General features: G+C 39.0%; 1 protein-coding gene across 4 annotated transcripts in view; it reads right to left on the bottom strand.

Moving 5' to 3' along the window:
- LOC106152918 (potassium voltage-gated channel protein Shal) overlaps positions 1 to 13,685 on the bottom strand; it is a 46,677-nt gene extending 32,992 nt beyond the window's left edge. Inside the window, exon 1 of one of the 4 annotated variants that reach the window (XR_001237383.2) lies at positions 11,691 to 13,685. Coding sequence is in view for 3 of the 4 variants with exons in the window: in XM_013526673.2 (XP_013382127.1) it covers positions 11,691 to 12,799 (1,109 nt within the window). In the remaining variant the exon portion in view is untranslated. The remainder of the gene's footprint in view (positions 1 to 11,690) is intronic. The other 3 variants (XM_013526673.2, XM_013526665.2, XM_013526679.3) reach the window with 3 other exon arrangements.
- Positions 13,686 to 22,460: the final 8,775 nt, after the last annotated feature.

The raw sequence follows: 22,460 nt of genomic DNA, 5'->3' as shown, positions 1-22,460 counted from the left end.
AAGCATGCAGACAGATGTCTATGGAAATATCCCAGAAGCCTGTGCTGATCAGAAACCGAGTGGTAATCCGCGATAAATTATTCCTTTAAAGCGGTTAACTGGTCTATCTGTAAACCCATCCTATGCCAGAGATCCCCCACAGACGCCTGACACCTCAATACCCAGTGAGTTCATTGGGTTGTTTAAGTGCGTTTTTTGAGCCAAAATGGTGGAGGTGAAGCCAAGAGGGCACTGTGAAGACACCAATGAAGACACCAGCATTTGAAATGAGCTTACTAGTAGATTTTCTGTTGCATTACACTGCACTTGATGCAATGCTGTAAATGGGGGAGGTGAGGTGTGAAATTAAGGGAGTTGAGCAAAAATGCGCATTTGACTGAAACCTGTCTGCCCTGAATGGACAGTTGCACTGGGGTCTATGCTGTTTCTCAAACTGCAAAGGTCACTTTTAAGGAAGTAAAAATGTACTTTTTTAAAGTTTTTCAAAATGTAAAAAAAATTAAAAAGACACCCTCCGCATTCCCCCCCCCCCCCCCCCGGCTATATCTCTGATATTACAACAATTAAATCTGAATTATTATCGCTACAGAGGAAAAAGTGAAGTTTTATATATATGCCTAATCCAAAAGCCTTATTTCTCATAACATTATCAAATATCCACTGCCATCACCTGAATCTTAATCCCCTCGAACTTGACTTCAGTTTGCCAACCTCTCAAATCTGAACATCCTACTAAGATACATGTACATATCAGTTGTTTTAGATGACTTGCAACAGATTATCACTCCCATATATAACCTGCTTCTGCTATATTCAGTCAATAATGTAGCTATTCTCTACCCAACTTTGTCGACCTAAATGTCCATTTGAAACCTAATTTGGTAACATGGCTATGTCCAACGCAATACCCCAGCCCTATGGCCTAAAAAAGGGGTTCTAATTTTGTCAAACATTAACCCAAGGGAATAAGTAAGTGCATGAACAGATAGACCCGCCTCCTAATATATATAACTGCTTGCCTCTCTCTCTCTCTCTCTCTCTCTCTTGCTGTTTTCCCTCCTCTTTCTCTCTCCTTCTCTCTTTCTCCATTTTCCCTTCTCTCTCTCTCTCTCTCACTAAATCTCTCTCTCTCTCTTTCTCAATACCTCTTTCTCCATTTTCCCTTCTTTTCTCTCTCTCTCTCTCCTCTTACACATCAATCAAAGACCACCGTCCCCCACGAGTCTGTACTTCAAGTTTACATACATCTCTTCAGAGGGGCTAACAAAGCCGTAGCACTCGTGTCATTACTAGATAACACCATGCCACTGCAGTATGATGTTGCTCAAATTACGAGTAAAAATCAATGGGCAGCGCACTGAGGGCACAAGGACTAATTATAACCCGCTGAGATGACATCGAACATCAAAGTGTTTTCCTGATTTTCTGCCAATTGAGGTCTTCAATTAGCATACGGAATCTGACTTTCATATTGGTAGTTGGGGATCATTTTCTGCTTGCAACAGTTATCTCTACGTCTTTTATCCCAAACCTGAGAGGACGTTATTTTCCCTTTTTTCATTATTTGTCAGGCCACCTTAGTAAAAATATCTTTCTCCGCAAAACCCGACTTACTGGACAAGTACTACACGCTCCAAAACACTTCAATCAATTCCACTAATTGAGGTCATCTTTTCTTATTGTAATCAAGCGAATTTTTGCGCAGCATCAGTCCCAAGGAGAAACAAAGTCTATGGAGAATAAAACCTGAATGCTCCCCTTGGGATAATAGCTGGAGTTGTCTACCATTGTGTCTGACATACATCCTCTTACTTGTAATAAATAATGCAAAAAAAATAAATAAATGGCACTTGCAACACTCACGCTACCATTACTAATCTTTTATAAATTAGAAAATGCTAAAGAAATTTCAGATAGAGTGAAAAATACTGGAATTATTGGATCATTTTCCACCACTTAAACACTGACTCGGTGAAGAAGTATTCATCTCGTCTAGTTCTAAGTGTGTGCTTTGACACTCATCAAAAAGATACCGACTCATTAATATTTATTCTAACAGAAAATAACTTCCAACACTTTTTTATGTACTAGACTAAAAATCTCCTTTCATTTGTAAACCAGTCATTTCTCCCCCCAGACACTTAATACATAAAGCATAAAGATAATAGCAAAGAGAAATATATATTCCAAATAAGCTGTATATCTTTCTATATGTACGTGCATAATTAGTTTATTCCAAGTGCTATTATTGCCCAAGCTGACATAAATCCTTGTATACTGCCAGCAATATGCTACTGCCTTGCTATATTTGTGGCCAATCTGAAGAGCCGAGAGGCAGGCTATAGACCAAGCTATAGACGGGCCAAACAAGTGCTGCTGTACAGAGCTGTACAGTCCCTGCACTAGTGGGCTTGATTTGGTCTTAAAGTGCAATTTAAGTTCACAAATAGTCTTACATGATCTTAAACCATGAGTAAGACTATTTCTGGTCTAACAGCCAATTAAGTTGTCTCCCCTTACACAATCTCCTATTGTGAGCAGAGGTGTCCTCTATTGTGAGGGGAGGTATCCCACATTGTGAGGGGAGGAAACTGCTTGACCACTTAAGTAGATGTTAGATCATTTTTGATCTTAAAAGCAGATTCAGTCCATTTTAAGACTACTGCTGTAATGTTTAAGATTGTGTAAGATCACTTGTGAACTTAAATTGCACTTTAAGACCAAATCCAGCCCACTAGTGCTGCTTCCTAACCCACTCCACTTACAGCCACTCGCGTCATTCTCTCTGTTCATTTGCTCAGAAAATTGTCCAGCACCACATCAATGTCAGTGGGTACTGAGGGGATAAGACGTCAATATTGCCACTGTTACCATGTTGCGACTGTACAAGATATGGAGGAGAGAGCGCTATTCAGCCTTCTGTGTGCTCGCTCACAATGCAGATCAATGAGAATAACACACAATTGTCTCTCCCGCTTAGGAGAACATTTTCAATGATCACTCAACCAACGGCAAAAATCATCACAAATACCTTTTGCTGAGACCTATATATATACATATATTAATTTGCCTGCATGACCAGAAAAACAAAACTATATGATGCAACAGATATAATATACTGAAGTCTGAATTTTTTTAACATATCAGTTTTCCGTGTAAAAAGGGCCTTTCATTTCACCATAAAAGGGGCCACTCCAAGTAATTATTGACTTAAAGCCAGGTCCTTGGCTGCGACACGCTCTTTACAATTACTCCACTTCTATACCAATTCTACAGTTGATTTCTTTGTATGGGAGATCTGCCTGAAATAGCTGTTAAATTATTGATTCTGTCAGTGGAATTAAATATTTATGAAGTTATTTCACACAATTCAATACATGCATGATGGCCAGAGGCGTAGTTTTCTTGCTTTGTGTAAGGAGAGCTGGGTGGCCAGGCTGAATATGACACATACACATACCTGTAATATTATCCCTGCAGTAACAAAAGTACTTTTACACTCTTTCCATGCAAACTAAACCAAACAGTTGTTTTTCTTGTTCTTTTTTCAGTGTTGCCTACTTTGTTCATATAAGAGGATTGTATTTGCTTCTGAATATGGATTATCTTTCTTTATCGAGATATTCTTATATCAATAACATAACAAATAATGTATGTGCGCATTTAAATAACTACCATGTTGACAATATCAATCTCTGTCAGAGCATTTTATACAAAGAGGCACCGAGTACAGATTAAACTAAGCCGATACAGACAGAGGATATGTCTCTTGAAATCTTTCCTTAGTCCGTTTTCAAATGAAGGGGTGAATTTTTCTGTATTCCATCACTTTCACTGGTCCTAAAAAGGAATAACTGGACAGTTTTTTTTTTAACTTCCTTTCATTAGCCCCAAAGTTTAATTCAAATTCATCCCCGTTACCAGCAACTGGCCATGGTGAGTGAAGGAAATGGTTTAGATGACACTCATACGCAATAGCATAGCCTGATAAGTGATATTCTCTTCCTAACCGTTGCATAACAGAAAGTGTTATGCTAAATAAAAAAGGACCTTAAAGCCTGAAACATATTTTAGCAACCATCAACCTGTCCACCTCCTGTGGTAAATATGAAAACTGGTATAATTACTAGTAAACAGATGTTGAACATGACTACAGAAGACCAATGACAGGGAGGAGGTTCTAATGAACATTAGACGGCAGTTCATCACATTGCTTTACTGTCTTTTATATCGCCTTCTCCACGGACATGAAAATATATGACCTCCTCCCCATACAGCCCTGGGACCCCCGGCCTCTCCCATCAGGAAGCTCCAACCAGACGAGGCTTAGTTCTGATTGGAAATCTCTCCATCTTCTGGCTGTTATTGGGTTTCACCTTTCGAAAGCACCACAAATTGTGTTTCGTTGAATTTAAAAGTGCAAGAATTGATATGTTGTAATACACGGCACTTCGGGGACCATTTCTAATCTATACTTCTCTGGAAGTGGCATAAAAATGGACTGGCCTAAATAAGCACTAAATATTGCACTTTAGTTAGCAGTGGTTAAAACCATATCAAAATAAAAGACCATGTTGAATCAGCCTTTGAAATTTACACAGGAATGATGTCTCAGCTGCTCTAGCGATCTAGAAATCAGTCTTCCCCCTCGTACTGTTGACACTGCCTTATAGCAAGGACTTCAGCTGTTAACACAAAGCACCCATTTTTCCATGCCCTACCATAAGTTCCTAGCCAGACTCTTTCACCACCAGACCACCAACCCCCTGTTCAAAACATTCGCACCAGACCCCTACCAACCAGACCCCTGCTCACCAGACCCATACCAACCAGACCCATGCTCACCAGACCCTAACCAACCAGACCCTTACCAACCCGACCCCTGCTCACCAGACCCTAACCAACCAGACCCATACCAACCAGACCCCTGCTCACCAGACCCTAACCAACCAGACCCTTACCAACCGACCCCTGCTCACCAAACCCATACCAACCAGACCCCTGCTCACCAGACCCTTACCAACCACACCCTTACCAACCAGACCCCTGCTCACCAGACCCATACCAACCAGACCCCTGCTCACCAGACCCTAACCAACCAGATCCATACCAACCAGACCCCTGCTCACCAGACCCTAACCAACCAGACCCTTACCAACCCGACCCCTGCTCACCAGACCCATACCAACCAGACCCCTGCTCACCAGACCCTTACCAACCACACCCTTACCAACCAGACCCCTGCTCACCAGACCCATACCAACCAGACCCCTGCTCACCAGACCCTTACCAACCACACCCTTACCAACCAGACCCCTGCTCACCAGACCCATACCAACCAGACCCCTGCTCACCAGACCCTTACCAACCACACCCTTACCAACCAGACCCCTGCTCACCAGACCCATACCAACCAGACCCCTGCTCACCAGACCCTTACCAACCACACCCTTACCAACCACACCCTTACCAACCAGACCCCTGCTCACCAGACCCATACCAACCAGACCCCTGCTCACCAGACCCATACCAACCAGACCCCTGCTCACCAGACCCATACCAACCAGACCTGTGCCAATTATTATTATTTTTTTTATGATTTTACAATTTCAAGGGTAGGGAGTTAAAATACATGTCTATGAATATCTCAATTTTCTTGCCGCAGTACTCATTTTTTTTTCTTTAAGCTGCATTTGCTTGACCTAAATACATAACCAAAAATTGCTGTGCAACAAAATGTAGCCATTTTAGTAAAATTGTTTACTTCCACTTGTGGCCTTTTCTTCTGACTGCTAACAAAAAAAGAAAGTCAATAAAGTCAATAAAGGATGGATTGAAACAGTTTCAGATTTTCACTGGTTTGGGTCATGATGACCTTATAAGACAACCTCATTAATTAATAAATTAAGAAATCAATAATGACATTTCCAAGATTAAAACTAAGCTTTGTCAGTTCGTCCTGTAGGAATCACCCCCTTTGTCAAAATGAACAGAACAGAAAGGCAAGCTCTTGGTGCAAAGGCCATGATTGCATTTCTGAAACGTTTTACCTAAGTGCCCTATTCTAAACCCTCTCTTTCCGTTCAATCAAAGCAATATTGATTTTCAAGATCTATCTCAACTTCACATCTTAAATAGAACACATTATCATCTCTTGTGATTTTTAGTTCCATATGCAATTTCAAATTGTTTTGTGGAAAGGACTTCTACTACATTTTCAGTTAACAAATGCTGATGTCATCAGGACCTAACCAGTTCGGGTTTAATTCCCCTGTCTGAACGCGGCAGTAAATCCCCACCTGCAAGTAATCGACGTTTTTGCCTTTTTGCCTCCAAGAGAATTCTAGAAATCTAGCTGTTTTCTGCTGCTTATTATGCCGTGTTGACTCTTGGCAAAACGTACAAATTGTTTTGTTGGTAGTGGAGCCTAATTTGACAGCCAGCTCGGTGTAAATATTTTACATGAATAACATTATATCATATCTTCCCATCTGTGAGTTTGAATCAACAGTTAATTATTCCACGAAGAGCACTACGCACTTCTGGCTATATTGATATTTTTCAACTGCAGCTTCTGAGGGACAGAGAGATATGCCTGTTTATGAAGGAATATTGAATAGCACAATATTTATGTTGAAGCCTGTCATGAAATTGAAAAACATTGGTTGGTATGGTGCTACCCACGGGGGGCCAATCTGCCCCCCTCAGGACTCCCCCCCCCCCCCAACCTCCCCCCCCCCCTTTACCACTGATAATGTAACATGATAACACAGGTAGGAAAACTTGCTGTGGGTTTGTGTTCTCTGATGAGACACTGTGAACACAGGCAGCAGGTGTCATTAAAGGCACAAAGTTGTCACAAGATCACTGGACAGTGGAAGTGCAGTCCTAGGTCCTATCTTAACACCTTATTCATCTCTCTCTCCTTCTTTCTCTCTCAAACACACATAAACACACTTTTTATCTCTTCCACAAACAAACACACACACACTCTATCTCTTTCTCTCTCTCTCACTCACTCTCTCTCTCTCTCTCTCTTTCTCTCTCAGTTGTGCAGCCAGAATCCATTAGGCCAAGATGAGACTTGCAGACGGGCTCTGGTTGCTAATTCAATCTGTGGCTCTCCAGCCCAGAAAAGACTGCAATTTTATTTCATCCTTCAGTTTTAAGAACATTGTTATCAGGATTGAAGTCTTCCCAAAGGATCAACTTATTCGGTTAAAAGGTACAGAAAAAAATTCAGACCTTGAAAGGGAATGTTGTGAATGTAAAATTAAGCCATGTTTAGTGCAATTACAGACTCCCTCCATTGCTGCCAAGACCCTCAACTCCCTGGGGCAGACGTCAGCTGAGCCTCGGTCCCAAACTGTCCTCGTTTGACCGAAACACGTAACACTTTCCAAGTGCAGCCCCGGACTCATTGCAACACCTCTCAACTACTTCACTATAAAAAAAACTTGCCAACTGCAGCCTTAATTTGCTGTAATGTGGTGATGAATTGCGATGTTAAAAAAGCTATCAGGCCGCCCAAGTAGACAAAGTTCTCCGAGTTCCCATGCAGACTAACTCAAGAGTTCTGCCATGTAATTTTCTCATATGTGTTTTTGCTATACAGAGTTCAAAATAATATTTCAATAATCAAAGCCGTGCTTACAACTAAGCTAGGTCCCCCTATCCTTGGTATGAACTATGTTCAATGTCTGTTTGATGAAGTTCAACCCACCACAGGCACCTAACCCTATCCCTGTTTTAACTACCCTTTCCATCCTCCACCCCCCCCTCATCCCCCCACCCCCACCCCCAATCCTGGCTTGGTAGGTTACTGACATAAAGCTAGTGTGATCACATTTGTTGCCTATGCCACACTAAGCATCAGTTTGTGCGGACACATTTCATTTTTCTGTCTTTGAGAGAGAGAGAGAGAGAAAGAGAGATACGTGCAGAAAACTAGCATGCTGAATATATCCTGTAATAGTGACCATTACCACAGTCAGGGACAAGCAATGATCCCAAAACAACCAGAATAGATCAATCAAATACACACAACCCCTGTAACTCTTTTAAAAGACTCGCCTCATGAATAATCAATGCTGCAAAGAGCTGGGTTTCTGAACATGTAAAATGGACTGTCTAGTGCGGTAGAAACTAGTCAATTTTGCTCTCCACCGGGGTCCCAGTGCGCTGGTGGAAGCAGCTGCTACATGGAAAATCTAACAAATAATATTTCATGAAATAACGCGAGGTTTGCATGAACTCCAATTTCTATATTAATACGTAGATAACACAACTGTGTAGCAGGGCAAATATAGTGCCCAATTGAGACGGACTCTGTGTGCATGGCAGTTCACTTGCAGTTCAGATAACAAGTTTAAGCATGTAAATGATCGCAACGTTTCTCTAATGAAAGGAAAATCCATGTAATGAGCAGTTGTTTTTTCCACGCTTAATCATAAGCTCCTCCTCTTCTGTGGGATCTATTACTTAAGTTACCAAATATAATTTCAATACATGGAGTGGTTGAGCATTATTATACGTATTTCTAATAAAAAATTGAAAAAGAATACAGATAATGTTCACTACTTCCGTATCACCAAATGACTGAAACTGGGCCTAGTTGGCACCAAAATATTTTATGCATAATCTAAGAAATTCTTGAATCCCCACACTTATTAGTTGTGCCAGACGGAGAAAAATTACCTCGCGTACATCCCTACATGCGGGTTGTCAAATCCAGAAAGTAAATTGACCCAGAGGACATTCATTTTCTTTGATCAGATTATTTTTTAGCCATCGGCAAATCAATGCCAAGAATGACGCTAAGCTCAGACATCTTGGCCGTGCAAATTAATAACTTCACAAGATATGGCGATACAGAGAGAGAAAGGTTATTTGGCCAAGACAAAAGATTCATCGCGGTGAACAGAGAATACAGGTTCAAATGTAATCAACCAGTTGCAGGTCTACCATTCACATTACAGGGGAGGATCCAGAGAGATTTTCTGACAGCCTTCCAAATTATCTTTGTTGATCCATCATCCATTTTTGACGGTCTTCTGACAGAAAAAAATAGATGCCCGTCAATGTAAACTTTAAAACCTGACCATCTTCCGGAAGACCAAGAAGACGGTCTCAATCCGCCCCAGCATTATTCATATTAACTTTTTTTTCCTCACTTCTATACAATCAGCTGACACTGCAATAACAGTGTACATGTAGGCTTTCTTTTCACCAGACCCAAGGGTTACGTTATATTAAATTATATCTGTAGCTTGTGCAATCATGGTAATTACATATTCCTAGTGCTTCCTCCAGACTAATCAAATGTTGCAGGAAAAAAAATAGTAGGAAAAAAAATTTTTTTGTTCAACATTAGTTCAAAAGAGTTCTCAAATAAAAACTTATAATTATTGAACTTGAAAGCAAAATTTAAGATCACTGATGTGAAATGTACGGAGCTGCATTTTCTAGGTACTCACACATATATCTGACACACTTTTGCAATCAATTTCTCTATTTTCATAACTATTCTTCTCTGAAAGGTTGTTACACCTAAAGTTCTAGAGTATATATTATAACAAAACTTGTGTCTAACTTTATCACATTCAAGAGAGCAGGCAGGCGGTTCAGCCCAGTTTAGCTCAAGAAGACATACTTCATTAAAACAAGATGTCAGTGTTATGTACATGTACATTTACCTGTTAACACAAGAAAAAGCAGACAGAAATCATGTTAATGAAAGGTCATTTTTTGTAGTGCAATTATATTATATAAATAAATTGGCCACTTTGTTTATGGGCTCATCCGGTTCTCTCCGTGTTGGTTTGTTAGATAAAATCCCAACTCAATAAGTTAAGGGCAGATTTTGATAAAACTTTCAAGACAGACCTAAGATGGGCTAACTTAGAACCAGTTATGTTTTAGACTTGATCCATTAGTTAATTAATTGATTGGTTAATAAATAATAAAGAGAGGTGTGTTATTTTAGTCTAGTTAATATTCCCCAATTGTAGATCTCTTTCCTTTCCTTCTTCCCTCTCTCTCTCTCACTCTCTACCCTCTTTTCTTCACTCTTTCCTCCTCTGTTCACTTGGTCAGTGATGCAAAAAATTTATTTATCACATAGCTGAAGACAACAGGCAGAGATAAAGATTTCAGGACAAGTACTTGATGTGTCAGGCCCCACGGCTACTTCACCCTGTAATGATAACTCTTCAGTGAGGGTAAAACGATGGGAAATTGCTGCACAAGAATAGTAACAGCCAGAACAAAATGACAGAGATATGTCCCTTGTATTGTTTGTCTTTTACCCCAGAAGGAAAATTGGTTCAAGTGTGACGAGGTGCACTTATAATGTCAACCATTTTGATATTGAATACAGCAAGGAGGAGAACTGGAATTTCATAGCATTTGAATATGCTACAGCACTGGAAATATAGCTTGAAGGTTGTTGACAACAAAAGCGTAAAAGTTTTTAAAAAATTGCCAAAGTACCTATCCACAAAATGCTGAATATCCTTTATATGATAAATATTTTTAAACAATTTTTTTTTTTCAATTTTGGTAAATGCTTAAACAATATACCATTTACTTAGTTACCCCTCTCTTCAGACCAGATTATTTCAGTTCCACAGTATAAATTTTACAAATCTGTCATATCACCATATACAAAGACACGCTGAATATATATAGTATTAGCACCCCAACAGTGGCATCTGGTTCATTTTCATAAAAGATTTTTATAATATCAAAATAAATAAGATTACACTCCTGAAAGAATTTCACATGGGTATAAAATCTCCATATTTACAGAAGGCTTATATCACTCATTTTTAGACTTTAGAGCTTTTCATCTTTCCCCAAAAGTATGTATGTAAGAGCAAAAATCAGCCATTTAAAATACTCATAAGTGTACATAAAATTTGCACTTTTGATATACACAACTTCCTATTCATTTTTCCATCAAAGGGGTGAAAATCCTGCACTCTGCAGTACATCAATAAGTGCATCTTTTGAGGACCGTTGAAACACGTCAGTGAAAAATGACTTCCACTACTATCCAAACACACTGACAGAAATGTAGTGGGTTATAAATGACACTTTCCCAAAGAGGTCCAGAATGGCCCTCGAGTTCAAAATCTAGTTGAACCCGCGATATAAATATCAGCTCAAGATATTTGTACTAAGGATGGAATTCTCATAATTCCTCCATCTCTAACCAGTTATGTTCACTGAGTACTCAGGTTTACACTATTCAGATTTCTACTTTCAACCCTTTCTTTTCATCTCTGACCTATGTTTTTAACTCAACATCGCAGACCTCTATAACGTTAATAATTTATCCCCTCAGCAAGCTAAACCAATGTATTATCATTTAAAATTCCATAAATAGTAATTCTTACAGAAATTAAAGTCCTTAAAACAAGTTGATGCCTGTGTAATTTTGACAGATATTGGAGACATAAAACTGCATATGTCTTCTTTGTTCTAACAGAATGAGGGCAGCTACCTAGGAAAAGTTGACAGAGCAAATATCAATATTTAACAATCATTATCCTAAGTGTTCAAACTATTGATTCATATGGTAAAAACACTGCACCTGAAAGTTAGACAAAAATCAGGTTTTTAATGGAAGCAATTCCTGGCAAACCAATTCAACCATCCAACACTCAAAGCCCTGGTCCGATACTCACCCTAAAGTAGTCATAGTAACAATGGTGTACCAAAATGCTGCAGGGATACTGGTAAATTTTGTGTTTTCTACGTTCTTTTCTGCATAAAACATTATTGTGGCAAATATGATGATAGCCATTGCAAGGGAAAAAACCAGGAACCCAAGTTCGCTGGCACAGCTCTTCAACGTGTAGCCGAGGATTCGTAATCCCTGCGAATGCCTTGAAAACTTAAAGATACGAAAAACTCTGAAGACTCTGAGAGTCACGAATGCACCACTAACGTCGTCATTTTCTTCCGTAAGAAACAGCCCGATGTAGTAGGGTAAAATGGCCACCACATCAATTACACTCATTATGCTACGCATGTATTTACAGCGATCTGGCGCTGCGTACAGCCGAAGGAGATATTCCACTGAGAAAATCATGACGCATGCAGTGTCTACTACAAAGAACACCTTTTCATACCGGTCCCCACAAGAAGGATTATCGAATGTTCCCGGTACGATTCCACATGGAACGGTTTCTACCACATTTCCCATCACTGACACCGCAATAAAGAACCCTGTCACATAATAAAACACTAATGCTGCGGTACCCGTTTGAGGATTTTCAAAAGCACGCCATAATTTTTCCCTCATAGAAGCCAGGGGTACATTATCACCATCTTCAGAATCTTTGTCATCGAGCAAGCGCTCATTGTTCTCGCGTTTTCTGTCCCTATAATCTTCGTAACAGCAATCGCCAATAATGTCAGGCATGATACCGAAGAATGCGAGCTCTTCATCATACGCCGTAATGCATTCATGCTTTGGATAATGCAACTTCCCAGTTCTGTAATAATTAAGAACATTTCTGAAGATGTCTGGATCTCGATCAAAGAAATACTCCTTGGCGTCTTCATCGTAGAAAAACTCCTTCTCGTTTGATCCAAGCAGAGTGTCAGGGTACTTCTCAAGAGTATTTCTCCAAGTTTCAAACCTGCGCCCGCTGACGTTGATTTTCATCAAATCATCGGTGCGATTGTGCTCCCTGTTCACTGGGGGAGGGGGCATGGGTTGCTGAGCCACCGGAACCCAGCCAATTGCCGCCGCACGGGCGAAGGGGAGCCAGGCTGCCACCGCTGCCATGCTGCTTGATACTGCCTGCTAACGCTACAGCTTCCCTTCACTACAAGGTGTACAGCACAGCCTGTGAATTAAAATAGGAGCCCAACTATTATTACCCACACTCACACACTCGGTCCGGTTCGCTAATAGACCCTAGCTAGTATTGGATAACACCACCGTTTTGTAGCTTCGACACGGTAAGTTTAGGCGGTGCGTGCATTATTATACGACCCATAAATCACATTTGAATTAACGTAGATGTTAGCGCATTTAGTGGACAACCCTTAAGTGCGTGTCCGGTGTCCGAAGTCTGTTTGGAACCTGGCGAACATGACTATTTCTCCCGTCGATCCATAAGTCTTGCCAGCCTGCGCCATGTTGCCTGGCCTTCTAATCGATATCTGGCTGTGTATGGATTATTGGAGCAGCGAGTTGGGAGAATTTAGAACCGGCTGACGTAGCCACCGTTCTCGGCCGCCTGCACACATACACGACGCCAGGAAAGGGTGCCAATTAAGAAAAATTCGAATTTTCTCCTTTTATGCCTATATTTTTGGCTTCTATAACCGCAGAAACTCTCCTAGCTGCAATGTGTTTTTACTTAGAATTTGATTGGGGTCGTTATTTTACTTTGCTTTACAGGTTGATTCAATAAATCTTACAAAGATCCAATAATGCGATTCAATAGAGTTCTTTATTCTTCGCCACTCTCATTTTTCCAATATTTGCAAGGCTTAGTACGGTTGAGTTGTCTGTATGAATTACCTCGTAACCAAAGGAGCTACTGTGGCCAGTCGACGAATCAATACGTGCGCCGCTTTGGGGCTTGGGACAAAATAGTTGGAGTAATGAACTGGCGGCGCACTCGTGTATTTTCGACCGTATTTTCTGGTGCATGCCAGCTAGAAAGTAAACAAAAGGATGGAAGATCAACCGTGCTACGGTCTGTTGGCTCTAATTTCCGGATCTCGCATCAGAATGCTACAGCTGCGCCCACATCCATTAGGAAACAGTAGTCTAATCAGGAAGTAATCCGTTTGTCCGGCGATTTTGTTCGATCTTTTCACTCGGATTTATTATGAACACTTCTGCTGCCAACATCTTGTTAGAATACGTTAGAATACAGACATAACACGGACAGCTGAGTCACTAAAGAATTGTTCTGTACTAGCCCATAAAGAGTCAGACGTGGCCTAGCGTTGTCTTTCACTTTGGTAAACCTAGACGCCATTCCGACATATATATATTTCACACATTATTTTGATAAATAAATAAATAAATAAATAAAATTATGAATGAATAAATTTATAACTTCTTACAGTAAACATAAAGTTTTAAAAATACCCAAGATTTAACACCGTAAGAACCGCCCTTTTGGCCCGACAAGGTACGCTCTTAATTAAAACTGATTTAGGTTCTATTCCATTTCTTAGGTTGGATCAGCTGCTGGGGGTAAAAATGTCTACTTTTTTAATTGTCCCTCTGAAATTGCTTGCTATAGGCCTGTATGCCTTGAAGTCAATGCTGTCTGTCTGTCTGTCTGTCTGTCACTTCGCCATCTCATTGATGGGTACCTTTATAAGTATCTCGGAACCAATGTTATCTGTCGGTTCTCCACCTCCCCCCACCCACCCACTCTGTTTGTCTATCCATTAGCCAGGAGCAGTTCCCGGAAAAGTAGTGACATCATTCGTAAGCTGGATTTTTTAAAACTCTTTAAGCCTATTTTGATTTTCATTTTTTAACAAAGGTAGCATGCTTTTGCAATTGGCTGAATTTCTCAGCCCGAGGAGTTGGTGTTAAATGCCAATAAGTAGGCCTATAAAGACAGGTAAGAAGAGTTGGGAAGCTGATTGTCTCCGAGAAAAGAAAAAATGGTTGCGAGCTGCAAGCAAACTAAATGTTCAGTGTGCAAGGACTTTCATGTTGCCTGCTAGTCAAGTTAGCTGCAGCTGGAAATTATGTGAATATGTTGAACAATGTCATTGTGTCCTTAAATTGTATGAAATAAACTTAAAAGTTAAACCCAAGAAATGGGTCTTTTATAGAGCCATTAGCTTATTTTCTGGGGTCATAAGCATATTTCGCCTCTATTATACAAGTTCTATTGTACAAAAATCAGGCTTATTTCACGTGCAAGACTTTAGTCAACTGATCTTTTAAGATTAAAATCTCGGTCAGGGTTTAAAATCAGATATGCATTATAGCTTAGTTTAGTAAGGCTTGGTTTAACAAGTGCGTTTCTTCCAGAGCTTTATCAAGACGCAGTTTTTTGGAAATGCCAAGTTCAAACCCACACAAACAGCTACGAAAATTATTGAGCAAAGTTTTTGTGTGTGTGTGTGTTGTGCGCAGGTTTTATTTGGTTGTTACTATGCCAGTACTAGAAACAGGTGCCGAATCATAAGGGAAAAGTTGATAAACCCATTAAGAGAAACGTATCGGTAAACTGAAGAACGCCCTCCAGAAATACACCTGTATTCAGCAGTTATATCAAAGGACGGCTGGTCGTCACTTTTCTTACTTATTATAAACAAAATTATATCTTTCAATTTCTTATTTCATAAGTCATTATTTTCTTAGGAACAATGAATAGCTTGGATTTCGTAATAAACTCCTTGTCCAAACATAAATGTGGATTTTTAAAGAACTATTTCAAAACAAGAAAAACATCAGCTAGACGTGCCGCTGATTTGGAGCACCATTTGCGATTTGTGTTGTGAGAAAGGCGAGTGTTGTTTGAGAAAACATAAACTCTAGCAGTGCATTGAAAGTGATCGCTTAAATATTTTCAATTTTGACAAAAGCAGTGGCGAAATAAGAAAACGTGCAACAAAGGGCCAGCAAAGTATGAAATTAGAATCTGTCTTAATCCCAGCAGTGTTCCACGAGAGTCGCGGCAAACAGCAGGTGACGGATGCGTTGCTGTCTTTTATATCAGATTTAAGATAGCCATGTTATTTTTCAGGCGAATTTTTATGTATGTGTTGGTCGTATTTGGACTGTGATGCCATTTCTAAATAAAACGCGGGTCTAGGCAGGTCGTAATGAAGTCGAATGGTAAAGTCAATATTGTGAAAACAGAGTTTTAATTGCTTACACAAAGGCAAATGCAAAAATAAACAATGGCTTCTACTTAAAAATGGGGCATATTGGACCCCCACCGTATATTTTCTTTAAGAGCGTTTCAATTCACGGTTTGTTGTGTTTAAGAAAGCATATTTATCAAAATAAAGCTCAGGTAACAAAGGGCGTATGTGCTGGGTAAACGAAGCGTCGTTTGATGTGACCAAACACGATCTCCAGTTATAAACTAAGTTGCGCATATTTAAACCACTGTGGATTCCAACAGCCACAAAGGAGCATGTTTACTGAGCATTTCTTCTGTAGAATCAAATAAACTCAGTTTCCGCTCGAGGCGCTGGGGTGTTGTCTGTAGCAAGAATTGTATTAAATACACTTTCTATTGCGGGAAAATATGGGTCGTGAAGTCGTTATGCCTTATTTGTTTCCCAGTGTTATTTCTGCCTGGTATTCATCAGGCCGCAGGTGTTTCAGGTGATTTGACAGGAAGAGAGCCAATCGTTCACATGAGTCGCGTGGGGTATGGAGTCGCAGGCAGAGACAATGACCAGCGTTTGACGTCTGAACCGGGGTCTCCCCCCTTTCACGAGGTGGGGGCATGGCGCCCTCAATCACGGAACTAGCATCACTGGGATATTAGGCTTAGACTCCGTTCACATGAAAAATCTATTTTCTAAAAATCTATTTTCTATTCGCGGTATCTTCTGATCACTCCGAGCGCAGCCGAGAATTAATTACAGCTTTGGAAGTAACTGGCTCGCGCTGCTAGTAATTACGCCGCGGGGTATTCAGGACACAGACCGTGATCACAAGATACCGCGAATAGAAAATAGATTTTTAGAAAATAGATTTTTCATGTGAACGAAGCCTTAAACACGGACGGCGGTCGCCTATCGGTCGCCTACCTGAATTATCTTCAGAGTTAATGCAGTAACTTACTGGACTGAAAATCTGACTGAAAACCCTGTGCAAAGGATTGTGATATTGAATCTAAGGGGGGGGGGGCAGTTTAAGTGAACATTTTTTGTCCCCTCGTCTTATTCTCCGGTGTATTATAGCCTTTGTGTATATAAGCGTCTTTTGAAGTCTACTATACTTTAGTTCAAAAATTACAGAAATCTAAGGAATGTATGCTACCGTTCATTCCGCTTGGAAGAAGTGGTATAAAAATATTTCGAACAATATTTTCTGAGTTTAATAGTGATAATTGTCTTGCACTGGATGTAACAACAACAACAACAACAATAATAATAATAATAAAAAATAATAATAAATTCAATGAAATTGTTGCGTCAGTATTTTTGCACCCCAAAAAACTCTAAGTTCGGCTTAATAGATACATGTATATACACCCCCATCTAAAAATATACATATTAATTTATCTATTGCGCAGGTATCTGAGAACTGATCTGTCAGTCTTGAAATATTGATTATGATGTTTAACATTGAGTTGGTTTAAAATACTACCCTACTTCTATACTTATGCCAGCCGAAAAACAATCATCTTGTTTTAAATTTATACAGAGGCTGGCATTTGAAGTTTGTTGGCAGTAGCAAAAAAATATTTTGGGCATGCTCAAAATCTCTCTCCCACTCTCTCTCTCTCTCACCCCCCCCCCCCCCCCTCTCTCTCTCTCTCTCTCTCTCTCAGCCTTATTGTACATGTAGTTGGGATATTTTTTTCTCCTATGATACTCTTTTAGAAGCTAATTATGAAATATAAATGAATAGAAATAGTATTTCCTTAATCATGAGATTGACCCAAACCTTTGTCGTTATTTAGAGACCGTGGTTGCGGTACGTTGGAAATGATATCCTAAATTGTTAATGAGTTATATGCGTAATCCATGTCTCTCTCCAATTTATTACAAAATGCTTCCGTAACCATAATACTCCGGGATCGTTACTCGATTTAGAGGAGCAATCTATCACTTTCAAATCGGGAAGCGAATTTTGGAGCGTTACGCGCCATGAGAGCGATTTTGGTTAAGGTTTTCACATTTTCCCTTGGGACCCAATGATAACTTGACCTTATTCATACACTCAAAACACTAGCCGTCAGCAGATCTCGGTCAAATAATGGATATTGATCACAAAACTCGATGGTTTTTATAAATAAAATTAGACCAGGCAGTTTCTATAAACTGGTTTAAATATATATTAAAAAAAAACGTTTCATCAGTAAAAAATACAGTCATTTGAAGGTATTTAAAGAAATATTTTCCCCTTGAACCTTGTGGCTTTTGTGAGGTTATAACATTTTTTGTGTGTGGAATCCTTTAAAACAAGAGTACATAGGATGTTATTTTAGTTTGCGTTATTTTTATTAAACCTGAAATTTACGCAAATTCCTAGAAATAAATCTCCTGAAAAATGTTAAGAGAAAGCTGCGTTATATAGTGCGTTATTTCTATTAAATCTAAAATTACGCAAATTCCTAAAAAATAAAACTCTTGAAGTATGTTTTAAAAGAGAAAGTCGCGTTATATTTTCGGCATATTCACCGCTAGTTCACAGATATCAAACTCCAGATTTGCGTGTCACTCTGACCCGTTGACCTGGCCGTGGTGTTAATCTCTTCTTTACTCGATCAGTTCGCTATTTACTGATGAAAATCTGATGGTTTCAACTTTATTGTCAAGTTCAAGTGTGTGTGTGTGTGTGTGTGTGTGTGTGTGTGTGTGTGCGCGCGCGCGCGCGCGTGCGTGTGTGTAGGGATAAGGCGAAGGAAAGCAGGGCCTGAACTTGACAAATAATGTAAATACAACAGAACTGATATTTAATTCAAAATATTTAAAGCAGGTCTTACATAGTATAAACATATTCTATATAGTGAAAGCACATGTACCTGTTTTACTGCAGTACTTGTTGTTTTGCCGTGCAATTTTTACGTAATCTTGTAAAAACTTAATTTGACAACGCTTGTAATGAAATTAGAAATTAAGTTAAATGTGTTGTTTTAAAACCTCATATTTCCATTGTAGATAGGTTGTGATGATATCCTGAGGTCGCATTGCGTTCTTTATTTTATATTGAGATCATCATATCAATATAAATTGATTGATTGAAAAGGCCAAGTGAAATAGCATGTTGCCGTTCCTTCAGCTTCAGCCAAGTGAAAAAAAACTGGTCTTAGGAGTATACAAGTACAGAGAGTTACAGGGTGTTTCCAAGTGTGGAATTAAAGAGACAGTGGGGAGTGTGGAACGCTAAGTAAAAGAAAATCCTTGGTAACGCCAGGAAAATTTAACTGCATTTTCGCGTGCCAAAATCCCTTATACGGTCCCTTCTACTTATTCCATTTATATTAGATGTAATTGTACACTTTTGTTGTACGCTTATTTTGAAGAAAAGCCGCTTGGTTCGAAAGACCAGTGCATTCGATGACGAGTGACACTTATCACGCGCCACTGCCTCCGCCAAGGTACCGCAACGGTTTGCTAGTTAACCAATTTGAAGTCGCGTTCATACAGAGCTGAATTTTAACCGTTAGCGATACAAACCATGTCAACCGTAGTGCAGTTCAATCCACCAGGGAGTTTTTGATTGAATCGCAAGGGAATCCTTCCGTAATTGTTTCGCCTGCTGACGCGTTTCAGAATCATTAACGTTTTCAACTTACGCCCCGTGTGAACGCAACCGAGATCAGTTCATCGTGTGTACGATACCAGCCGCCCCTCCAAGACGATCCTCGATGCTCATTATTCCAGCAACAGCGTTCCTATGTGCGTCAGCGTGCTATGTATATCATCAGATGGGTAGCCACATGCCTAACGACATGATAACTCGATTATTCTTCTTCCGCTACGGGGCACCAACAGAAATATCCATGCGACTAGAACTTCCTTATCTACGTATAACTCTGTATATTTTTAGTTATAAAAGGGAGGATACAGGACTGCGCTTTCCCGTATTCTATGCGTTAATAATAACAGAGCGTTTTTGCTTTTATTTCAAGTGTGGTGGTTTCGTAATTAGCGTGATGAACAGGCGGAAAAAAAGTCTCTATTTATGTATAAATGCAGACAGTCCTGAGATTAAACAGGGCTCATTCCCAATGGAAATATCGCTCTACGTAGATCGATCTAACCTCTTGCTGAACGTAACCAGAAGCCTCCGCGTTTCCAGCTTACTGGTATCACCAGATTTTCTGTAGTCTACTCACCGCCGTTACACTGATTGCACTCAGCGAGGGACCCCGCGAAGTTGGATCGATCTACGTAGAACGATACTTTCATTGGGAATGAGCCCTTCAACGTGTTGACGAGATCGTCCCGCTTGGTAGATACGTCTAGAAAGGATGCATAGAGCACAGAGACCCACCCAACATCTCATTCAAATTCAATTCATAAATAAATAATAAAACTGCATCAAATTGTCGTTTATCGTGTTTTATTTATTCAGAGTAGCATTCATCTGTGCACAAAAACGATGATAGTTCAACCCAGCCTCCCTTCACGTAGATTGAGCACAGCATCTAAAATGATTAACGTAAACATGTAATACTTAATCAAGAAAAAATATTGCCATTTATTTCGACAGTCTCGATAATTTACAACGCACAAATTGCCTCATGACAGCATACATATTTGATCATTAAAATAATAAATTTCTTGAGGAATATATTCGGCTACTCATTTATCCTTGCACAGACACACACACATTTCATCAACTAAACCTTGGAGAGATTTTACAACGAACATATAGCAGGAGGAACGTGGGAGAGAACGTGTTTTAAAAATATCAAAATAAAGCGCACCTTACCCAAGAACAGCCATCACTCCAAAACCTACGCTATTTATGAATTTGACAGTTATCATCAAATCCCTAGAGAGGAAATCTGCATCCAACTTTGCCAACTGTAACTTATTTTTACTAAAAGTACGGTAACTCCTCGAGTTTTTCAATGTGGGAAGATTGTAAATTTTACAGATACTCTATCTTTATTTCCTATAATAACATTCCTGTCGACTGGTAACAACAAAATTTAAAAGCAGGTTACTCTATGGTTATATTCTATGCAGTGTGCTTCATAGAAATACTATATAGAAATATGACTTTTTGTATTTAAAAGTTTGATAATTTTTGTCCGTTGAAAAGAGTAATTTCCGTATTCATCTATCACTGCAATGACAAATATCTAATGCCATACACGTTTATATGTTGAAGGATTAATGTCTAAAAAAGACAAATAATAGTCATTACATAACAAACTATCATCTGTAAAATACTTTGCCCTTATCTGTCATTATAAGCTGTGGCAGTGAAACACATGGCCTTATTAATTTTCAGCACTAACTGAAATTATATGCTAATATATATTATATAAATATTGACTCCTGTTCCATGCATTTACCTTGTATTCAGGAGCTATATTTATGCTTACATTTTCCAAACTGAAATGATGGTAGATTTGCTGTCAAAAGATAAATAAAGAAATAAATAAACAATTCCAGGCATTGTATTAAAGGGATAATAACTCTTTGTTTTGGCCAAAAAATGAATTTTCCTGGAGTAAACAACAATTTTCCGTACTTACCAATGGTTAATGAATCCATTTTTACATTCAAAGTTAGTCCTTGTTTTTTTTAGAAAAGTTTTTTTTTTTTTAATAATCTCTTAAGAGATTATAACAGAGTATAGCTATCAATGGAGGTCACGTGGTCTAAAGACAAGCTCAGATATCAGAATAATAGCTTTTTAAAACTGCCATTTTTGTGGTACAACAGAATATATCATACTTCTGTGAGTTATTCACAATGTTTTTATTGTGAAATATAGATCTCATACGAAGAGTTATTATCCCTTTAACCTTAACTCATTCAATAATATATATATTAATAAAATTTGTGAATATTTAAAACATTTTGAACCAGAGCAGTTAATGAAAATAACACGAGAACTACTTACCAAGAGTTACAATATTGAATATCTAATTTATAGATATAATTTTCCTTATACCTGCTAATTAACAAGTTGCAAAGCATATTGCCTCACTACCCACATTCAACTACCTGATCCCCTAAATTAGCCGCTGACAACAAAATCCCAGATATCTTTTTAAATATAGCACCAATACAATTATACTTCATATTCTTATTATAACGTTGATCTAGCGAGCTACCAATAATAATTTTAATACCACTAACATTTACATGTATCTACATTGGACACTTTTTAGCACACATCACACGAGTATTCATACAGTGCAAGAACAAAAAGCATGAAAATAAAAATACATACACTTTGTATTAGTCACCTGTTGAGCTTATTAATTACCACAGCAATATTTTTATCTAACAGTATTCGCACATGCAGGGTTCCAAGCCTTGGAGAATGGCTATATGCTTTAGATACCTCTGTATCTCATTTTATCTCAGTTTTGACCACAAAGAAATCAAATATAATAGTATTGTTATTGAGATTGCAGTTGTTAGTCCATTGAAAAAGTGACTTCCAAATAATCATATATTTCTATCTTCACCTTGAGAAATAAGCAGCACTATAATTTAGCTGTTTAAAAGGTCCTGCTTTTCACTTTTTTTGAGTACATCACTTCAAGTAATGGTCCTCAGAATAAAACTAAATTCAAAATCAA

The sequence above is a fragment of the Lingula anatina genome, chromosome 6 (genome assembly GCF_051362555.1).
Source record: "Lingula anatina isolate TDL-2025a chromosome 6, LinAna3.0, whole genome shotgun sequence".
In the NCBI taxonomy this organism is placed as follows: Eukaryota; Metazoa; Brachiopoda; class Lingulata; order Lingulida; family Lingulidae; genus Lingula; species Lingula anatina.
The sequence above is the reverse complement of the archived record's forward strand: the minus strand, read 5'-3'. Positions and strand labels throughout refer to the sequence as shown.